Raw genomic sequence first — 20687 nt, forward strand, 5'->3', positions numbered from 1 at the left:
GAGGTTAGTAGGTCAGAGATGGGGATGGGGTTTTAGGTGGGAGGATGGGGGAGGTGGGAGGAAGAAGAGGTTAGGGAAGCGGTGATGAGCTGGGCTGGTTTTGGGATGACATTGGGGGACGGGAGATTTTGAAGCTTGTGAAATCCACATTGAGTTGCAGGGTTCCCAAACGGAATATGAGCTGCTGTTCTTGCAACCTTCAGGTGGCATCGTTGTGGCACTGCAGGAGGCCCAGGATGGACATGTCATCTGAGGAACGGGAGGGGGAGTTGAAATAGTTCACGGCTGGGAGGTGCAGTTGTTTAGTGCGAACCGAGCGTAGGTGTTCTGCCAAGCCGTCCCCAAGCCTCTGCTTGGTTTCCCCAATATAGAGGAAGTCACAACAGGAACAGTGGATACAGTATACCACATTAGCAGATGTGCGAAGTCTTCCTGGGGCTTGGGATGGGGGTGAGGTGTAGGGGCAGGTGTTGCACTTCCTGTAGTTGCAGGGAAAAGTGCCAGGTGTTGTGGGGATGTAGGGGAGTGTGGAGTGGACAAGGGAGTCGCGGAGAGAGTGGTCCCTCCGGAAAGCAGATAAGGGTGAGAAGGGAAGAATGTCTGGTGGTAGATAGCGGGGAGCGGGCAACCTCTCCATCTCTCCACCTGGAAACCGATATCCATTTCTAGCCCACCAACTCCCAAAGCTACCTAGAATACACTTCCTCCCACCCACCTTCCTGCAAAAATGCCATCCCCTATTCCCAATTCCTTCGCCTCCACCACATCTGCTCCCAGGATGAGGCATTCCACTCCCGTACATCTCAGATGTCCTCATTTTTCAAGGACCGCAACATCCCCCCCCGCAGTGGTCGAGAACGCCCTCGACCGTGTCTCCTGCATTTCCTGCAACTCATCCCTTGCACCCGGTCCCCGCAATAACAACCAAAATAGAGTCCTCCACATCCTCACGTACTATCCCACCAACCTCCAGATCTAATGCATCACCCTCCGACACTTCCACCATCTGCAATCCGACCCCACCTCCAAAGACATTTTTCCCTCCCCACCCTTATCTGCTTTCTGGAGATACCACTCTCTCCGTGACACCCTTGTCCACTCCACACTCCACTCCTGTCCCACCACACCCAGCACTTTCCCCTGCAACCGCAGGAAGTGCTACACCTGCTCCCACACCTCCTCCCTCACCCCTATCCCAGGCCCCAAGAAAACTTTCCACATCAAACAGATGTTCACCTGCACATCTGTTAATGTAGTATATTGCATCTGCTGTACCCATTGTGGCCTCCTCTACATTGGGGAAACCAAGCGGAGGCTTGGGGATCGCTTGACAGAACACCTACACTCGGTTCGCACTAAATATTTGCACCACCTAGTTGCAAACCATTTCAACTCCCCCTCTCATTCCTCAGATGACATGTCCATCCTGGGCCTCCTGCAGTGCCACGATGCCACCCGAAGGTTGCAGGAACAGCACCTCATATTCCGCTTGAGAATCCCGCAGCCCAATGGTATCAATGTGGGCTTCACAAGATTCAAAATCTCCCCGCCCCCTATCACATCCCAAAACCAGCCGAACCCGTCCCCGCCTCCCTAACCTGTCCTTCCCCCCACCTCTCCCCTCCTCCAACCTAAAGCCCCACCCCATTTCCTATCTACTAACCTCATTCTGCCCCCTCGACCTGACCGTCCTTCCTGGACAGACCTATCTCCTCCCTAACTCCCCACCTACATTCACCTTTACTGGCTCCATCCCTGCCTCTTTGACTTGTCTGTCTCCTCTCCACCCATCTTCTCTTCTATCCATCTGCCCCTCTCTCCCTATTTATTTCAGAACCCCCTTCCCCTCCCCCATTTCTATAGAAGTGTCTGAGCCTGAAACATCAGCCTTCCTGCTCCTCTGATGCTACTTGGCCTGTTGTGTTCATCCAGCTCTACAGCTTGTTATCTCATATTCTCCAGCATCTGCAGTTCCTACTATCTCAGCGAAGACCATCCTTTGCTGCGTGTGGTTTAATGGCTACATCCGTGGGTCTGGGTTTCAGTTCATCCAGGAGAATAAAAGTAAAATACTAGAAATCAGAAGTAAAAATGTAAAACTGAAGTACTGCGTGCAACTCTGGTTGCCCTGCTATAGGGAGAATGTTATTAAGCTGGAAAGGTTGCAAATAAATTTATAAGATGTTACTGTTCAGGAGGTTTTGAGTTATCAGGAGAGGCTGGATAGGCTGCGACGTTTTTTTTCCAGGAGCGTGAGAGGATGAAGTTTTAAAAAATCATGCGGGGCATGGATAGGGAGAACAGCCAAGGTCATTTCCTTGGGCAGGGGAGTCCAAAACTAGAGGCCATAGATTTAAGGTGAGAGCGGAAGGAATTAAAAGGGACCTGAGGGACAACCTTTTCACACAGAGGGTGGTTCGTTTATGGAATGACGTGCTCGAGGAAGCGGTAAAGGATGGTACAATTACAACATTTGAAAAGGATATGAGCCAAATACTGGCAAATGGGACTAGTTTAGGTTAGGAAACCTGGTTGGCATGGACAAGTTGGACCAAAGAGCCTGTTTCTGTATACCTCTATGAATCTATAACTCAGCATGTCAGGCAGCATCAGAAGCAGAGTTAACAGTCTTAACCCAGTATGTCTCTTCAAAACTTCAAAATGAAAACTTACATAGTTTGAGAGAAGGCAAGCTTGAAAAGCTGTCTTTACTCTTAGGCCTATATATATATATATATTTTCTACTGGCTAATGTTACTTGGTCTGCTCCATGTGCTTCTCGTTTCTCACATTCATGTAGCTAGACTTCAGTATACTGCTTACCTCTTCTGACTTTCTCCATTCTTTCTTGTTAACACCACCCATGCTGTGCTATCTATGCCAAGAGTAGCCCAATTACGTCATCATAAGGGTGTTCTGGTGTCCTCAGATTCTTACACAATAGGTCGTTGGAAAGTCAGGTAGAGGGAAGTTGTGACTTATACTAAAAGATCATGCTGCTGAGGTGAGCTCAAAAGGACAAATTCATCCTTAGAAGGGACAGCTGGATGAAATTACTGATGAGGGTGGAATGACTGTCAGAATACAAATATCACAATCACTGAGGGTTAACATTTATGCTGTTAGTTAAAAAAAATTAACTTGCAGTTTGATAACTTTGTTAGTGGATGAATGAAGCCTGAGAAAAAGTCAATAAGACTTAATTAGATGTGGTGGATTATAAATTATAATCAATGTGAATTCACCAGAAAGACCCAGGCTGGTCTCTGTGGGCTCTTACACTGATTAGAAAGGCAAAAAATATCAAAATTAAAATTAGGAGCTTTTGAATGCAGAGAATGTTTTGACATTTTAAGAACACACATTCCCTGTCTGCAACACTGACAGGTGCGAGACAGAAAGAAAGAACCTTCAGGACTCAGGAACTGCCGTATAAAAAAAGACTGAGGACCATCTAGTTTGTATCAATTACTAATAAAGCACTGACTTAGGTTTCACTTTGTCAGCACCTTCCTACGCCCTCAAGGAAGCAGAAACACAATATGGTTACAGCACCAAAGGATGCCATTCGGCCAGTTGTGTCTGTGCTGGCTCACCTAGTGCCATCCCCTGCTTTGGTCCCGTGATGCCGCACATTCTTCCTTTACAAATAAATTTCCTTTCAAAAACCACTGTTGGAGGGTCAGTGCCGAGGGAGTGCCACACTGTCTGAGGGTCAGTGCTGACAGAATGCCACACTTTCATAATGTCAGTACTGAGAGTGTGCCACACTGTCAGATGGTCAGCACTGTTGGATTGCTGCAGTGTCGGGGGATGAGTATTGAGGGAGTGGTGCAGTGTGGGAGAAGCCATTACTATAATGAGGGGTCAAACTAGGGTCTGCTTGTTCAAGTTAAAGAATCTTGGGTACTACAGGAACAGCAGATACTTTGCCCACTGTCTAAATGAAAAAAATTTTCAACTAACTTTCTTAACAATACATTAGCTAGATATACAGCTCAAATCTGTTTGCATGGGTGATTGAATTTGCAGTTACAACACTTAAGAACAGTAGTGATTGTACTGTGCTTTTATATGTAACAAGAACTTGGTGACCTAAATAACTGTGATATAATCAGAACTCTCTTCGTCCAAGCTTAGCCAAGAATTTATCTCCAAAGCTATAGTCTTTGAGGACAGCATGGTTGTGTGGCTTTTTAATCCCAACAATTCAAGAAACTTTCATCTCCACTTGCAACATTGCCTTTCCTCAGTAAATTTCAATTCAAATTATTTCTGCTGATCATTAAGATATTTGTCATATTTCTTTTCCAGAACATCCAGACAAGCACATTAATCAAAGGTTTATTTATTGTTTATCAAATATTATATATATTGTATATATCCAAGCCAACCTCATTGCTCCTGTCAACATTCTTTAATGACATCAGGATCTGAAACAGATCAAGAATCAGAAGTCAATTTCTTTCACTTAAACTTGAATAGCTTTTCTCTGTAACAATTCTATTTCTCCTATGAAGGTCTGGGAGGCAAAATCAGAACGCATGGTGTTATTAATGACTACCTCTTCAAAATGCAGTCTATCCTTTGAAAAATGTTTCAACAGACTTGTTAGATTTTCGGTTTTGGTAATGCAGAATGAGTCAGTAAAGAGGCAGTACAGAGATAACAATCTATCCTTCGCAAAACTAAATAACTGATCAAGAACTTCTGGATGAAAGGAGGAGGACACATCCCTGTCTACATCAATGGAACTGAGGGGAACAGAGTCAAGAGCATCATGTTCCTAGGTGTGATGTTCACCAACAATCAGTACTGGATAACACACATAGAAGGGATGATAATGAAGGCACAACAATGCGTCTTCTTCCTTAGGAGGCTTCGAAATTCAGCATGTGCATGAGGACCCTCACCAACTTTTACAGAAGCACTATAGAATGTATTCTCTCTGGATGCTTCACTGCTTTGTACAGCAATTGCTTTTCCCAGGACTGTAAGAAACCACAGCAAATTATGAACACAGCCCAGACCATTACGCAAGCCAACCTCCTATCCATCTACACTTCTTGTCACTTGGTAAAGGCAGCCAACATCAACAAACACCCCTCCCGCCACAGTTATAACCTCTTCCAATCTCTTCTGTCAGGCAGAAGGTGCAAAAGCCTAAACACATGCACCAACAGGTGCAAGAACAGCTTTACCCCTGCTGAATGGATCTCACAAATTTCAAATCTAATGTTGATCCTACTTTTGTACCCCTCCTGTTCAGCCATAACTTTGCATGCCTCATTCTATTCAATCCCCCTATGATCTGCCTGCACTGCTCGCAAAATAAAACTTTTCACTATACTTAGCAGGCAAGACAACAATAAATCAAATCAAACACAATGGGACGCAACATTCAAATTGTGTTATTAAACTCAAGTTACAATGTAAACTAAACAAATGGTCGTGCAAGCCTGGTTTTTTTCACACCTGTTGAATACACAAGAGGAAAGGGTTAAGTTCCGAAGTGCACAGGAACAGCAAAGTTCAAATTAAGAGAAGTGTAATCAATTGGTGAATAAAAACCAAAAGAACTGAGGATGCTGTAAATCAGGAACTAAAACAAAGTTGCTGGAAAAACTCAGCAGATCTGGCAGCATTTGTGGAGGAAACAGAGTTAATGTTTCAGGTCCGGTGACCCTTCCACAGAACCGATGATGGCTGGGAAAACATCAGTTTAAGTGCAGAAAAAAGGGAGGTGGGTGGGGTGGGGATTAAATGATAGGAGAGAGCCCAAAGAGAGAGAAGGACAGTTAGACAGACAAAGGAGTTGCTAACGATCAGACTGGGACAGTGGGTAGTTGTTAAAGGGGACTGTTAGTGACTAACAAGTGTGTAGTGGCAGGCTATGTGGTAACAAGGCCTGGTGTGTGGGGTAGGGGGCTGGGACATGGGAGAGTTTAGGCCCTCAAATTACTGAAGTCAATATTGAGTCCAGAGGGCTGTAGGGTCCCCAAGCGGAAAGTGAGGTGTTGCTCCTTTAGCTTGCGCTGGGCTTCACTAGAACACTGCGGCAAGCTGGAGACAGAGATGTTGGCCAGGGAGCAAGGTGGTGCATTGAAATGGCCAGTGCTTTCCCAGCCACCATCAGTTCTGAGGAAGGGTCATCAGACCCAAAACGGTAACTCTGTTTTCTCGGCCACACCTGCTGAGCTTTTCCAGCAATTTTGTTCTTGTTGTTGTTGTTAACCAATTGGTGCTAAGGAAGCAGCAAATTTGAATTTTTCAGACTAGGGCAGGAAACAGGAATATTTGACGATGGTGGGGGTAGACCATTCTGCAAGTCTGATGTTACTGGTTCCCTGGATAATGTAACTCCATGAATCCATGCATTAACTAGAACTCACTAATAACAGCACTAACTATGATCCAAGAGAAATCCTACTAGCAGAACCACTCTAAGCTAACCCACAATCCCATTGGGATAATTCTTTTGACTTTGAGCTCTCTGCATTACACTTTTTTGCTTTATTGGAGTCAACATTAGTGAAAAAGCATTCATTACAATCTTGGTTCTTAACTCCTCCAATTCTTTCCATTGTTTTAGCAAGGAACTTTATATAGCTTGGAAGTATAGGATTGGAGATGCCCAGAAAGGCAAAAAGTTTGTCAGGAATTTATTATAGAAGGATCTAGGTCTGAAACGTCAGCTTACATGGTCCTAACATGCTGTGTTCATCCAGCTCCACACTTTGTTATTTCAGATTCTCCAGCATCAGCAGTTCCCATTATCTCTGATACAATTTATTATGGAGTGTTGTGGAAACGTGATGAGTCTTGGGCTCCTGCAGTCCATTAAATGGAAAAGTGACCAGATTCTGAAATTACAGGTCATTTTGTATAACAGAGAATTTTTTTCTTTTATTCATGGGATATGAGTGTTGCTGGCTAAGCCAGCATTTGTTTGCCATCCCTAATTTCCCAGATAGTGGTTTCAAATCAACCACATTGACATGGTCTAGAGACAACTGTACATGAGACCAAGTAAGGATGGCAGATTTCCTTCCTTAAAAGACAGAGCCAGAGAATTTTGATGACAATTAGCAGTGGTCACACAGTCACAATTAAGCTAAGTTTCTAATGAAATCAGATTTCACCATCTGCCATTATGGAATTTGAACGCAAAATCGTCACAACATTTGTCTCGTGTTTTGGGCTACTAGGCTACCAAAATGATCCTTATACTACTGGCTCCCAACATCACTGCACTCTAACCACTGGAAACTAGGTTATCCGGGCTGAATGGCTTGCTTCCACACTAAGGATTCTATGAATGACAATCTTTCATCACTTTTATGTTGTAGCTTCAGAAATACGGTTTCCTTTTTCTAATGAAAATCATTTTAATCAGATAATTTTACAGAATAACTGAAACATGCAGATGAAGCAAGGATCAGACTAATGTGCGAGTAGCTCACCTGGAAACAGGTGCATGTGGAAAGCCATTCTCCATAATTTTTCTGTCCTATGTCGTCAACCTTTTATGCTCAGCAAGGGGTTGTAGTGCTTGTAAACAGACACTGCTGGTAATGTGGATCACTGAAAGGTTAGGTCTGAGGTTCCTCAAAATGACCGCTTCCTAATTTCACTCAACTTAGAACATAAAACTGTGTAACACAGGAACGGATCCTTCAGCTCACAACAACATTCAAATGAAACCAATCATTTCTGTCTGCCATTGGACCATATCCCTCCGTTTCTTGCATATTCATTGTTCATCTAAAAGTCTATTAAATGTCCCTATTGTGTCTGTCTCCACCACCCCTGACAATACGTTCCAGTCTCCTACCACTCTCTGTGTAAACAATTTGCCCCTCAAGTCTCCTTTGAACTTTTCCCCTCTAACCTGAAATGCATGCCCCCTAGTATTAGACATTTCAACTCTGGGAAAAAAGATTCTGACCGTCAACTCTATCTATGCATCTCATGATTTTATAGACTTCTAACAAGTCACTCCTCAGTCTGTGACACTCAAGAGAAAACAACCCGAGTTTTTTCTAGCCTCTCCTTATTGCTCACACTCTCTAATCCAGGCAGCTTCCTGAGAAACCTCTTCTGCACTCTCTCCAAAGCCTCCACATCCTTCCTGTCACGTGGCAACCAGAATTGAGTGTAATACTCTAAAGTCTTATAAAGCTCCAACATCCTGACCCTTGTACTCAATTCTCCAACCAAGAAAGGCAAGGGCGCCATATGCCTTCTTTACCACTCTATTTGTGTTGCTACTTTCAGGGAGCTATGGACTTGAACCCCAAGATCCTTCTGTACATCAATGCTGTTCAGAGTGCTGCCATTAACTGTATGCCTTTCCTTAGCACTTGATCTCCCAAAATGCAGCACCTCACACTTGCCCAAATTAAACTCCATTTACCATTTCGCCCATACGACAACCTTCTACACTACCCACAACTCCAACGATCATTGTATTGTCTGAAAACTTACTAACTCACCCATCTACATTTCAATCAGTGATTTATTTTGCCTCACAAACAGCAGAGGTCCCAGTACAGATCCCTGCAGAACACCACTAATCACAGACCTCCTGCCAGAAAAAACACCCTTCCTCCACTACCCTCTGTCTTCAATGGGCAAATCAATTCTGAATCCACACAGCCAAGTCACCATGTATCTCATGCATCTTAATCTACTGGATGAGCCTACCATGATGAACCTTGTCAAAAACCTGTACTAAAATCCATGTAAGCAACATCCACTGCTCTACCCTCAATCACCTTCATCATTTCCTCAAAAAATTCAGTCAAGTTAGTAAGATGTGACCTGCCCCGCACAAAGCCATGATGACTGTCCCTAATTAGGTCATGCTTTTCCAAATGTGCATAAATCCGATCTGTAAGAATTCTCTCCAACAGCTTCCCAACCACCGATGTGAGACTTACTGGTCTGTAGTTTCCTGGATTATCCCTATTTCCCTTCTTGAACAGAGGAACATTAGCTACTGGCCAGTCCTCCAGGACCTCTCCAGTGGCTAGTGTGGATACAAAGGCCCCAGCAATCTCCTCTCTCAATAACATAGAATAGATACCATTGGGCCCTGGGGACTTATCCATCTTGATGCTCTTCAAGAGATCCAACAACACTTCTTTCATGATCTCAAAATGCCCTAGCATATTAGCACACTCCACATAAATTTCACTATCCTCTGTATCCTTTTCCTGGGTGAATACTGATAGAAAGTACTCATTTAGGATCTGGCCCACATCCTCTGCCTTCAATATCAAATTCCCTCCTTCGAGTGGTCCTCCTTCTCCCTAGTTATTCTCCTTTTTAAATATGTCTATAGATTACTTGGGATTTTCTTTAATTCTACTTGCCAAGGTCATTTCATGGCCCCTTCTTGCTCTCCTAACTCCCTGCTTGAGTTCTTTCCTGCTTTCCTTATATTCATCATACACCTTGTCTGATTTTAGCTTCCTAAACCTTACAGAAGCTTCTTTTTCTTTTTGACTAAATTCACAACCTCCCTGGTTATCCAAGGGTCCCTTACCTTGCTACCCTTGACCTTCCTCCTCACTGGAACATGCCAGTTTTGAATTCTCCCCTGCAGGTCTTTAAACTGTTCGCAAAACTCAAATGTGGACATGTCTGATAACAGCTCCTCCCAATTAACACTGCCTAGCTCCTACTTAATACTGACCTAATTTGCCCTCCCCCAATTTAGTACCTTCCCATAAGGTCCTGACTTATCCTTGTTCATAGCTATCTTAAAAATTAAGGAGCTGTGATTCTGTTACCAAAATGCGCTCCCACTGAAAGATTAGTCACCTGACCAGGCTCATTAGCCAATACAATGGTCAAGTACAGCCCCTCCTCTAGTTGGACTATCCACATACTGTTTCAAGAAGCCCTCTTGGAAGCGCTTAAATTCTGCTCCATCTAAGTCTCCTGTTGTAACAGAGCCCCAGTCAGTGTTGGGAAATTTAAAGTTACCCACTATGACAACTCTTTTTATTGCATCTTTCCATAATCTGTCTCCATATTTGTTCCTCAATGTCTCAGTGACCGTTCTAGGGCCTATAGTATAATCCTATCAGCATGCATGCACCCATCTTATTTTTGAGCTCCACGCATCTTGTCTTAGCAGATGAGTCCTCCAGTGTCCCGAGTGTAGGTGTAACATTAGTTCTCCGTGATTAATAGTGCAACTCTTCCATCTCTTTTACTTTCTCTCTATCATGCCTAAAACAACAAAATCCTGTAATGTTGAGCAGCCCTTACCAGCTTTGTCAGTGACCAAATCCTAGGAGGTAGCCCTTTCTTTGGATTCTCAACTTACTGAAAATTAAACCTAGCTTCGGAATTGAAGGAGATAATCAGTTTACATGGCTGTGCAGTATGGTTGCATAGTTGGGATTCTTATTGTTTGAGGGTGGTCGAAAATGGAGGTTCTGGTGGTTTACATGGATGCTGAATATCCTGCTGTCATTATTGACAGGGTAAGTTATATTATTGTAACCACCAACTTCTCAAGGGCAATAAATGTTGGCTCGTTCAACAACACCTACACCCCCTGAATAAGGAAAATTATGTCTTCAGCAATACCAAAAATAACCCAAAATATTCATTAATCACTCATGATCACTGCGTGAAATAGCTGCTGCAGTGGCCAGAGGACTTGACGTGCATACTGCTACCAAGAAAATTAAGAAAGAGTAATAGCCAAATCCAGTCTTTAGCTAAATAATAAGTCACTACAGTTCCAGGTAATTAATTTGATCCAAAGCATTTGGAGATGCTACTGATGTGATACAAAAATGCATTTAAAATTAAGCAGTAGAAATGTTGAGGTTCTGGAAGAGTCATGGTTGAATTCTCCGCAAACTGAAAACTGATCAAAAGCCTTAAGGTTCAATTAAGTGAAACAATAAATCAAACAAATCAGGATGTAGCAACAATATCTTCCTTGGAGGTCCCTTTAACAGACTTTTCCAGGCAGCTTGTATAGTAATAGTTTCATCATATTCAATCAAGCTGGCCTTAAGAGAGGGATTGAATCTGACACACTGACATGGTCGTAGAGTGTGGGCAGTCATACGAAGACTGGGTTTCAAACAGACTGGTTAGAAACTTCAACTCCCTTCACTAGGACTTTGTACTGGAAGGTGTTAAGCCCTCTAGACATAACCCCTCATGCCCCTTTCCCCTTATATCGTCTATACTAACTCATGACCCCCCTCCCAAGCCCCCACCCACCCAACCTCCTGGCCTTTCATGCCCTTGGTAATTAACCAAGTAGCCACCATTGGCTTATCTCAGAAGCCATGTGAAGATGAAAAACAAAGTCTATAACAATCTAGGACTCCTCTCATTCCAATACACAACAGTAAAATAAAAACTCTCATTCATAAAATCTTTTCAAAGCTTTTAAATGCCAATGGCTAATCTCTTTAAAAAAATCAAATTTCTATTCAAGCCCCACATCAAGGGCAGTTAATCCTTTAATAGCCCCTTTAAAGTGATGTCAGATCAACAATTGAGATATTTATAGCTTTTGAAGTACAGTCAAACATTCATAGTGAAATACTGCCAGCACTTGAAGAACGCCAACAATGAACTCTATCGAAATTGCACGAACGGACAAATTTCTTTCCAACCTGTTACTCATCATTTCGTACAGGATTTATCTTTCCAGAGCCCTAATAGACAAATGAAGCCTGCTCTTTTAATTAAAAGGTTAAAGAGTGGAATTTTTTTTAAAAAATGAATTCAAAGTTAAAACAATATACAGGCTATGCCCATCCCACAAGGACATTTGCATCAATGCCATAAATTTATGACTCTCTCACAACAGGCTAAGGAACTTGCAGCAGTCAAAACGGGATCTCTTTGTGCTCAGAACTAAATCCAAACAGCTCCACTGAGTCTGGTTTTCCCACATGTCAATCACACCAGTTTTCCCCACCAATAGATCAGCTGGAAATAGGGCCAGGTCTTCCTTATCTGGGTCCTGCCAAGAATTTTTAGAAGACCTGTCATCTTCCATACGCCATGAAAATTAAGCCCATAATCTTTGCTTTGCCTATTGTAAGCATGTTATAGAATAAAGTATAGATTGCAGATACAGATTAGTTTTTGCATTACCCAAGAGCTAACAAAATTATTTCAGATATTCCATGGCAATGACACATACCATACCTCCACTAACCCGAGTGAATTACTTTGCTTCTTGGAAAATATTATTAAATCTTTCTTCATAAGATGGTGTTTAAGAATATGAGGAAATAAGTAACAGAAGCAGACTTCCTAAATATTTGAGACAGTAGCAATGTGATTGGACTCTTAGACCAGGAGTCCAGGCTCATGCTCCATGGTTCAAATCTCACCGTGGCAGAAGGCGGTATTTAAATTCATTCAATAAACATCTGGAATTGGAAGCTCCCAATTTTGGTGATCATGAAAATGTCATTGATTATTGTAAAAGTCCATGTAGCTCACTAATGCCGCTCAGGAAGGAAATATATCATCCTCACCTGGTCTAACCTTGATAGGATTCCAGATCCAAAGCAAAAATGGAAATTGCTAGAAAAGCTCAGCAGGTCTGGCAGCTTCAGAAGGAACGGTCATGCGACCTAAAACTTTAACTCTGATTTCTCTCCACAGGTGCAGACCAGCTGCTGAGCTTTTCAAGCAATTTCTGTTTGTTTTTTTTAAAATGTTTTCCAGTTCTGAGGAAGGGTCACCGGACCCGAAACACTAACTCTGTTTTCTCCTTCATAGATGCTGCCAGACCTGCTCAGCTTTTCCAAGAACTTTGTTTTTGTAATCAATTCACTCATTTGTAGTAACATCATTGATCATGGGATCTTGCTCTGTTGATCAATGTAACAAAAAATGCCAAATAAATAAAGACATCATTCTTAATTCAAGTCTCTAAATCATTTGACAGTTGCAATTTTTTTTCACTTGTACAATAAGTCATTCACAACGATCTGTGGCTCACTTTGTTGAGATGCATTTTAATCAGATATTTGGCTTGTGCATGAACTCATACAGTGACTGCTTCCAGTGAAAATCAGACAAGACAGAATGGTAGTGGGTGGTGAAGAGCCATAGGCATTGAGTAAAACATTCACACAATGAAGAAAGAAAATAAGTAAAGTATTTGAGTTCCTTTGGTTCCTTGAGTTACTAGTGGTTCCCTCTTTTGGTTTAAAACCTCGAACACTGCACCTCAGAAGTGTAGATCGAGGTCCTGTTGCTTTCCTGACTTTTCAACATGCTACATCAATGTTGAAAAGCAGGGCCAAGTTAGAAGGACAGTGGCCAAACAAAATGACCCTAGCTGTGATCCTCCCTGCTGTGCACAGTTATGCCTAACCTGATAGCCCCAGACCTGCTGTAAGCCAGTCTCCCAATGCTTGAGGAGATCACAAAAGAAAAGTCACAAGTTAGGTCCTTCAGAACACAACTGGAGTGTCTGAGGTTATTCCCATATCTTGCTATGATGCATCAGGATGCCATTCACATAATTCTTGAAACCATAATGGACTCCACCACACGCGCTTTAACCGGTTAGAGAGAATTCCAAACATAACAGAGGGACTGTCCATATATTTTGGAAAGGAAAAGCAATGGGGTCATCCAAACACATGGGAAAGAAATTCCATCTTTTGGAATCCAGTGGAGGCAGATCTTCCATTAGTATTGCCCCATTTGTATTGTCCTGTGTATAAACAGGTGGTGGGGTGAGAGGAGTAAACAAAGACAAGGAAGAGGCTGAGACACTGGAGAATGAATGTTCAGGAAAAATTGCCCGTGAGAATTATACTTCAGTAACACACTCCAATTTCAGGGTTACCCCAAACGTGACAACTCCGAGTGAGTGAGTGCTCAGTGCTTATTGAAATACCTTCACCAGTTCAGAAACTTTGGCTGATTCTAATCCCCATCACTAATGCATTGAGAAACAATTAATGCATCTCCTGGAACACACAATAACAAAACAAATAGCAAGGCACAACTTCTCCTTTCTACTGAAGATTCAGCTTCACGTCACCTCTGCATTCCTTGAACACCAACATGGACATCACAGTTCTAAGATCTTTGCATTATAATGTGAAATTTACCTGAAATTCAAAGGAAATAAAGTAATAGAAGCTGGACATTAAAGCAAAGTAGGGAATGAAATGGATCACTGGGAGCAAGGATTTCAGGTTGCAAGCTGATCAGCCATGATATCATTCAAATGGCAGAACATGCTTGAGGGCATAAATGGCCTGCTCCCTTTTAGGCCACAGATCATAGAATCCCTACTGTGTGGAAACCGGCCATTTGGCCCAATAAGTCCGCACCACCCCACAAAAGAGCATCCCACCCAGACCCATTCCCCTGACTCTGCATTTCCCATGTCTAACCCACCTAACCCAAACATCCCTGGGCACTATAGGCAACTTAGCATGGCCAATCCACCTAGTCTGCACATCTTTGGGCTGTGGGAGGAAACTGGAGCACCCAGAGGAAACCCAGGCAGACACAGGTAGAATGTGCAAACTCCACACAGACAGTCACCGCAGAGTGGAATTGATCCTGGGTCCCTAGTACTGTGAGGGAGCAGTGCTAACCACTGAGCCACTGTGCCACCTTTTTTTAAACAATTGCACAAAGAAGGAGGGAGACAGGGAGTGCAAGAAAGACACAGGGTGCAGAAAATCAGTGGGCCGCACTAGTCTGATGGATAGCTTTTTAGCTTGCACAGACACCAGGTGAGAACAGCATCAGGAAAACTCTGCATGAGGTCCCATGTTTGACACCAATGATTGCTGGTCATAGTTCACACATGAAGGTTTCTGGAAAGGATGCTGCCAGACAGTTTAATCTCAGGGAGCCGGGTAGGCAGGGATAGGATGTGAAGGTGAACAAAATGGGTGATGATATTAGATAAATATTCACTGCAATCCTCAGCAGCTAAAGAGGTTAAAGGGACGAAGAAAACACACAATTATTATTGTGGGTGAGAGCACCACCTAGTGTTGCTGGAGATTCTTGCGGGTCCCCAGGCCCTGCAGGCTTCATACACCAAATCACAAAAATACTTCACAACCAAGGGCTCACAGTTGTTCAGTCTTTGCATGCTTGCAACCTGGAGTTACCCTGTTTGAAAAATTCCCGCTCTCTTTTTTTTAAAATTCATGTGCAATTATCATTGAGAAGGGATTTCTGCCTTTCTGGCCTTGTCCTAAATGCTGCAGTCTGGTGATAGGAGTGAGCTTCTTGCTGATTTTATAGCAAAGGGGAGGCAGCAGTAATCCAGGATACACAATGACCACTGTTCCTGATACGAACAATGTCAAGCCAGTTACCAATGACATGACTCATCAACCAAATGTGAAAGGGCACTACTACCATAGAACTATCAACCATAATTTACTTTCTCAGGGAGGAGTGTACAGTATACGTCTGTGACAGCACAGAGAGGCAGAAATGAATTAGGGAGTTCACCATGTGGGGTGGGCATTGCAGACACAGGTCCACGTCCTGTCAGCTTGTGAGGGAATTAGGCACAGATTAATGCTCCATCACTATGTATGGAAATCATGGATGCCCGTTCTGTTACCACATAGGGAATCACAGACCCCCTGTCCCAACACAACGTGCAGGAAATCACAGACACTGACTAATGCCTTAATTGGCCAGTGTTCAGACCAGGTTTTTAGTGAGGCTGTGCTCCAGGTTGTGAAAGATGGACGAGAATGCTGGGATAGGAACATTAAGCAGCGTAATCTCTCCCATCCAGTCCAAACCCACTTACATGCTGGCATTACTGAAACTTCCGCGGTGACTGTGCTGTCAATGCCCAGGTTGGATAAAGCTCCTCTTACAAGCCCACAGGTGAATGCTAGGAACTTCAAAAAGAAACACATTCAGAATATAATTAGCAAGCACAGATGTCTAATCACATTGCACCCTCCCTGTAATAATTTTCACCATTGTTTTTGAAATGATTGTTGTTTTGGTGACTGAATGTTGCAGCAAATAAAGTAAGTGTTCATTTAATCTTTTTGCACGATGGAGGAAGTATTGGGTAGCTCACTGTGACAAATCTGAAGCCTTATCTTCCAACATCACCAAGAGAGTTTCATCATTAAACATTCACCTAGGAAAGCAGATGGAGCATCAACTTAACAGGTCCTGTGAAGGACTGTTATGTGATCATTGTAACACTCCCAGTGATCTTTTTGTTCACTCAAGGAATATTGGCATCACTGGTAAGGCCCACATTTATTACCCATTTCTGATTACATTTGAAGTGACTTGTGCGTTTTTCCCCAAATGGCTTGTGACTTCTTGAAGAGCAACCATCACTTTATACAGAGCTGCATGTCACCAGTCCCAAGGTCAAAAGAAACCTTGAGACAATTTACCCCACCCTTGAGATCTGGACTTTTGATCTTCGGAATTTTGTTTATCCTACCTATATTCTTTCATCAACCATAATACTTGTGTCAGACCATCTGTCATTTTCCCTAAGCATGAAGGAGTGTGTGCATGTTCAGGTTTTTTGAAGTAGTATAGTTTAAGACACATAATAATGGATCAGAAATCTTTTCCTTTGTCAGTTATGTTATAATAAAGAATTCTTTATTGTTACTCATGAAACCTGGTGTGAATTGCTTTTGTCCTAAACAACAGGCAGACAAATTGGTCACCTTAGTGGTTTATCGGGGATTTTAGTAAATTTTGTGACAATTTGTGGAGCAGTGAGGCAATATTGGTGCACTCTTGCCAGTGAAGTCTAAGTTTCATGGTCACTCTTATGTAGACAGAGAGGCAATCTGCATCTATGAAGCATACTTGCTATTTTACAAAGGGAACAGCTATCAAGGGGGTGGATACCTTTGGTGCTTCCTCCAAGTATTGTTTCCCATTAGAGACTGGAGTAAGGAGCCGAAAACGATTGTCCTGAAGTACATAGGTTCCCTAAGAGTGAAATAAAAAGAGAAAAACAAAACATCTAGTTCACTAACGTCATTTGGGCAAGGAAACTGCTATTCTTATCTGATCTGGCCTGCATGCGAATCTAGATTTTATTCATTCACGGATGTGGGTAACGTGGTTGACTCTAACTGTCCTCTTGCTCATCCCTAGTTTCCCAGGGGACAGTTAAGAGTCAACCAAGTAGCCCACATCCGTGAATGAATAAAACAAAAAAGAAGCTCACTCCTATCACCAGATTCACTTTACCCAATGTGTTCGTAAAAACCCCTCATTCCTCCTCATCCCCTCCATTTAGAAAGTGCTTCACTCCTGAAAGAACTAAACCCTCTCTTTATAAAATGCTTATTCCCCAATGGGGGCGTGACAACCCCATATAAACGCGTCAACTTTCTCGATAACCATCCTTCTCCAGCTAACGTCGGAATAAAGGTTTTGTGTGAGGCTCTACTCACCTGGTGGTTTGTTCGCAGATTGTCAATCTGTTTCCTGAAGAGGTTGGTCCAGAATTCCTTACAGATAAATTTCATTATGTCCAGCTCATCTTTGAAGGATGGTGTCTCTTTGGTGAATCTACAACAATAACCAGCATGCAGATAAGTGAACATTTGAAGTCTCTTCACTGTAGCGAAGATACTGAAGCAGCTTAGGAAATAAATGCTAACTTATCCAATGACACCCGTGTTCCATGACAGAATAAAATAAATGGCAGCCAAGTCACCCAAGGATGTATCAACAAAACTTGGTCAAGTCAGTAGGCTCTCAGGCACGTCTTTAGTGAGATCAGGTAGAGATAGAGTGAGTTTTTGTGACCATCATTGAAAATTGGGGGGGCGTGGCATGCAAGAAATCACCATTACAGGGGTGCAGAAAACTCAGATGCTTATCAGACTCATACAGCTTATATGAATTACATACCAGGGATGCTGCAACACACATCGGAAGCAACAGCTTCTCTGACTGGCTTATTAGAAATTACTGAGTGTTCAACTGCAACTCAGACACCAGCTGATTCAGCATTAAACCTGGGATCATTCTGTTCTGGTGGCTCAGTCACTAACTTGGGTGAGCCTGCCTGATGTCAGTGGTATCTTTGGGTTAATACTGATTTTTTTTTACAAAAATCTGGAAGAGTTAAAATTCAAGTCTCAGCCATAAAGTCATTCTGTAGATTGTCTTTCTGTTGTAGTTACAAAGGCTTCCAGCAATGAGCAGTGCCATTCTCCACAAAAGGGAAACAAGATTCAAATAGAATACTGTGGAAAGGGCAAGATGGGACCGGTAATATGAACCAGCACAGAATCACCATACACATCAGGAGCAGGAATTATACAATGGCTGCTGAATGACAATAATCCATAAAATGGTGTAATTCAGGCCACAAGCTTTGTGTCATATTTATCAGAAAATAAAATGACTGCAAACAAATGTCACAACAAAAAGATACATTACATTAAACTATTGTTCAATTATATACACCACATGAACAGATCCTTTGGCCCACAAAGCCTGCACCCTACTTAGACCTACTACTTACTGCCTATGCACTGCTTCTATCCCTCTGTGTGCACTCATTTAATATGTCGATCAAGATCCGTCTTGAATGTTGCTAACATGCCGCTTCCACCGGCAGTGCGTTCCAGGCACCCATCACCCTGTTCTGTCCATTTGTTGCATCAACACATAATACTAAGGTCAATGACAGTGTTTCTTGTGAGGCTGAAAACTCCTAAAATTGTGGTTAGGTGACAAGAGAGAGTTATACCAGCAAGAGTGAAATTCTCTGCACCAATAAATCTGTGGCAGGTCTGATTAAAGTGTACTGCACAGCAGGGAGACAGGATGATCTTACCGGGTCTTTTCACAGCCACTATTACTGTCTCTACTGCACTGTAACGTAATGTCAGCAAGTCAGAGGCATATGGGTCACTAACCTCTCAATTAAACCTTGTCCTGCCCGAAAACCCATCCCTTCCAACGTGGAAATGGATTTTCCATGCTCCTGTTGGCAGAAACAAGTGGCTTTAACAAATGCAGCACAACCTCAGCTCTACTTTAAGAGTCACGTTGATAGTGTCACACAGTTGAGAAAAAAAGATTAAATTCTTATATATAATTCCACACCAGCTTTGAACTTAACGATCTCATTCAGATGAGCCAAACTTCTAAACTCAAGCTACTACAGACCACATCTATACAACTAGTCCTCATAACTGAACCCTTTTAGCAGAGGTATCAGTCAAGTGAAGTTTAGTTACAGGTCCTCCAAGCAATATTTCCTTCCTGAGGTGCAGTGCCCAGAATTTCACCCAGTTCAAGGAGCCGAGGCTCTCTGTACTGATACAGTCCTTCCTTCTGATGATGAAATCCAAGCCTTTCAACGTTTACCCATGGACACCACGAAAGCAGCAAACACTTAGTTCCACAGTAAAAAAATTTAAGGATCAGTCAGAATAATACCATTTTACAGCACACACAAAAAGGTCACCGATGAATTACAGACCTTATTTGTTATGGAGAACCGGTGTTTGGGATATGAATAGTTAATTATAATTTTTATAACTAGAACTTACTTCATAGGTATAGGTAAATATAAGGTTTAGTTTTGGTACATTTGGGTATATCAAGATTAGATTAACTTTAGGATAAATTTATGGCACATTTAAGTTTGTCAAAGATATTTATCAACTTCACAGTTATTTGGGATTATTTATGGTTATGTGGATTATTTGTAATTTTTAAATAGTATATTTAGAGTGCATTTATGGTAAAATGGGAATTTTTAAAATGCATCAATCTCATGTCAATTTATGATATGCAGGTTATTTTCAAGGTTAAATCAGGTTGCATGCGTCTTGGGAAAATTAAGAGTGCATTTATGGTCTATGGTAGGATTAAGGATTTACTGAGGAGATATTCAGGGTGCATTCTTTTGGGCACATTTACTGTATTTTGTATAATATTTAGGGCATACTATTTTGGATATATTTAGTGATATTCAGGTTGTATTTATTTTAGGTCTATTTGGGTCATATCCAGTCTCTCTCCCTGTAACTCAGGTATATTTTCACACTATCTCTGGGACAGAGCCAGTCTCTCTCCCCCCCACCCCCCCTAACCCGGGTATGTGTTACACTGTCTCTCTCTCTCTCCCCCTAACCCGGGTATATGTTACACTATCTCTGGGACAGAGACAGTCCCTCTCTCCCCCTAACCCGGGTATATGTTACCCTATCTCTGGGACAGAGACAGTCTCCCCCCCCTAACCCAGGTATATGTTACACTATCTCTGGGACAGAGCCAGTCTCTCTTCCCCCCCCCCCCCAACCCGGGTATATGTTACACTGTCTCTCTCTCTCCCCCTAACCCGGGTATGTGTTACACTGTCTCTCTCTCCCCCTAACCCGGGTATGTGTTACACTGTCTCTGGGACAGAGCCAGTCTCTCTTCCCCCCGCCCCCCTAACCCGGGTATATGTTACACTGTCTCTGGGACAGAGACAGTCCCTCTCCTCCCCCCTCCGCCTAACCCGGGTATATGTTACACTGTCTCTCTCCCCCCCCTAACCCGGGTATGTGTTACACTATCTCTGGGACAGAGACAGTCCCTCTCCCCCCCTAACCCAGGTATATGTTACACTATCTCTGGGACAGAGCCAGTCTCTCTTCCCGCCCCCCTAACCCGGGTATATG

At 42.7% G+C, this 20687-nt stretch overlaps 1 protein-coding gene across 5 annotated transcripts in view; it reads right to left on the minus strand.

Moving 5' to 3' along the window:
- Window positions 1-20687, minus strand: part of LOC125447830 (trafficking protein particle complex subunit 6b-like) — a 47714-nt gene that overhangs the window by 18931 nt on the left and 8096 nt on the right. For 2 of the 5 annotated variants that reach the window (XM_059640921.1, XM_059640922.1), the window contains exons 2-5: window positions 18930-18997; window positions 17451-17568; window positions 16897-16980; window positions 15812-15905 (exon numbers count right to left, since the gene is read on the minus strand). In XM_059640921.1, the coding sequence (XP_059496904.1) occupies window positions 15812-15905; window positions 16897-16980; window positions 17451-17568; window positions 18930-18997 (364 nt within the window). Of the gene's footprint in view, window positions 1-4392; window positions 4434-12999; window positions 14130-15811; window positions 15906-16896; window positions 16981-17450; window positions 17569-18929; window positions 18998-20687 lie in introns of those variants that run through there. The other 3 variants (XM_059640925.1, XM_059640924.1, XM_059640923.1) reach the window with 3 other exon arrangements.

The sequence above is a fragment of the Stegostoma tigrinum genome, chromosome 39, assembly GCF_030684315.1.
Source record: "Stegostoma tigrinum isolate sSteTig4 chromosome 39, sSteTig4.hap1, whole genome shotgun sequence".
Lineage (NCBI taxonomy): Eukaryota > Metazoa > Chordata > Chondrichthyes > Orectolobiformes > Stegostomatidae > Stegostoma > Stegostoma tigrinum.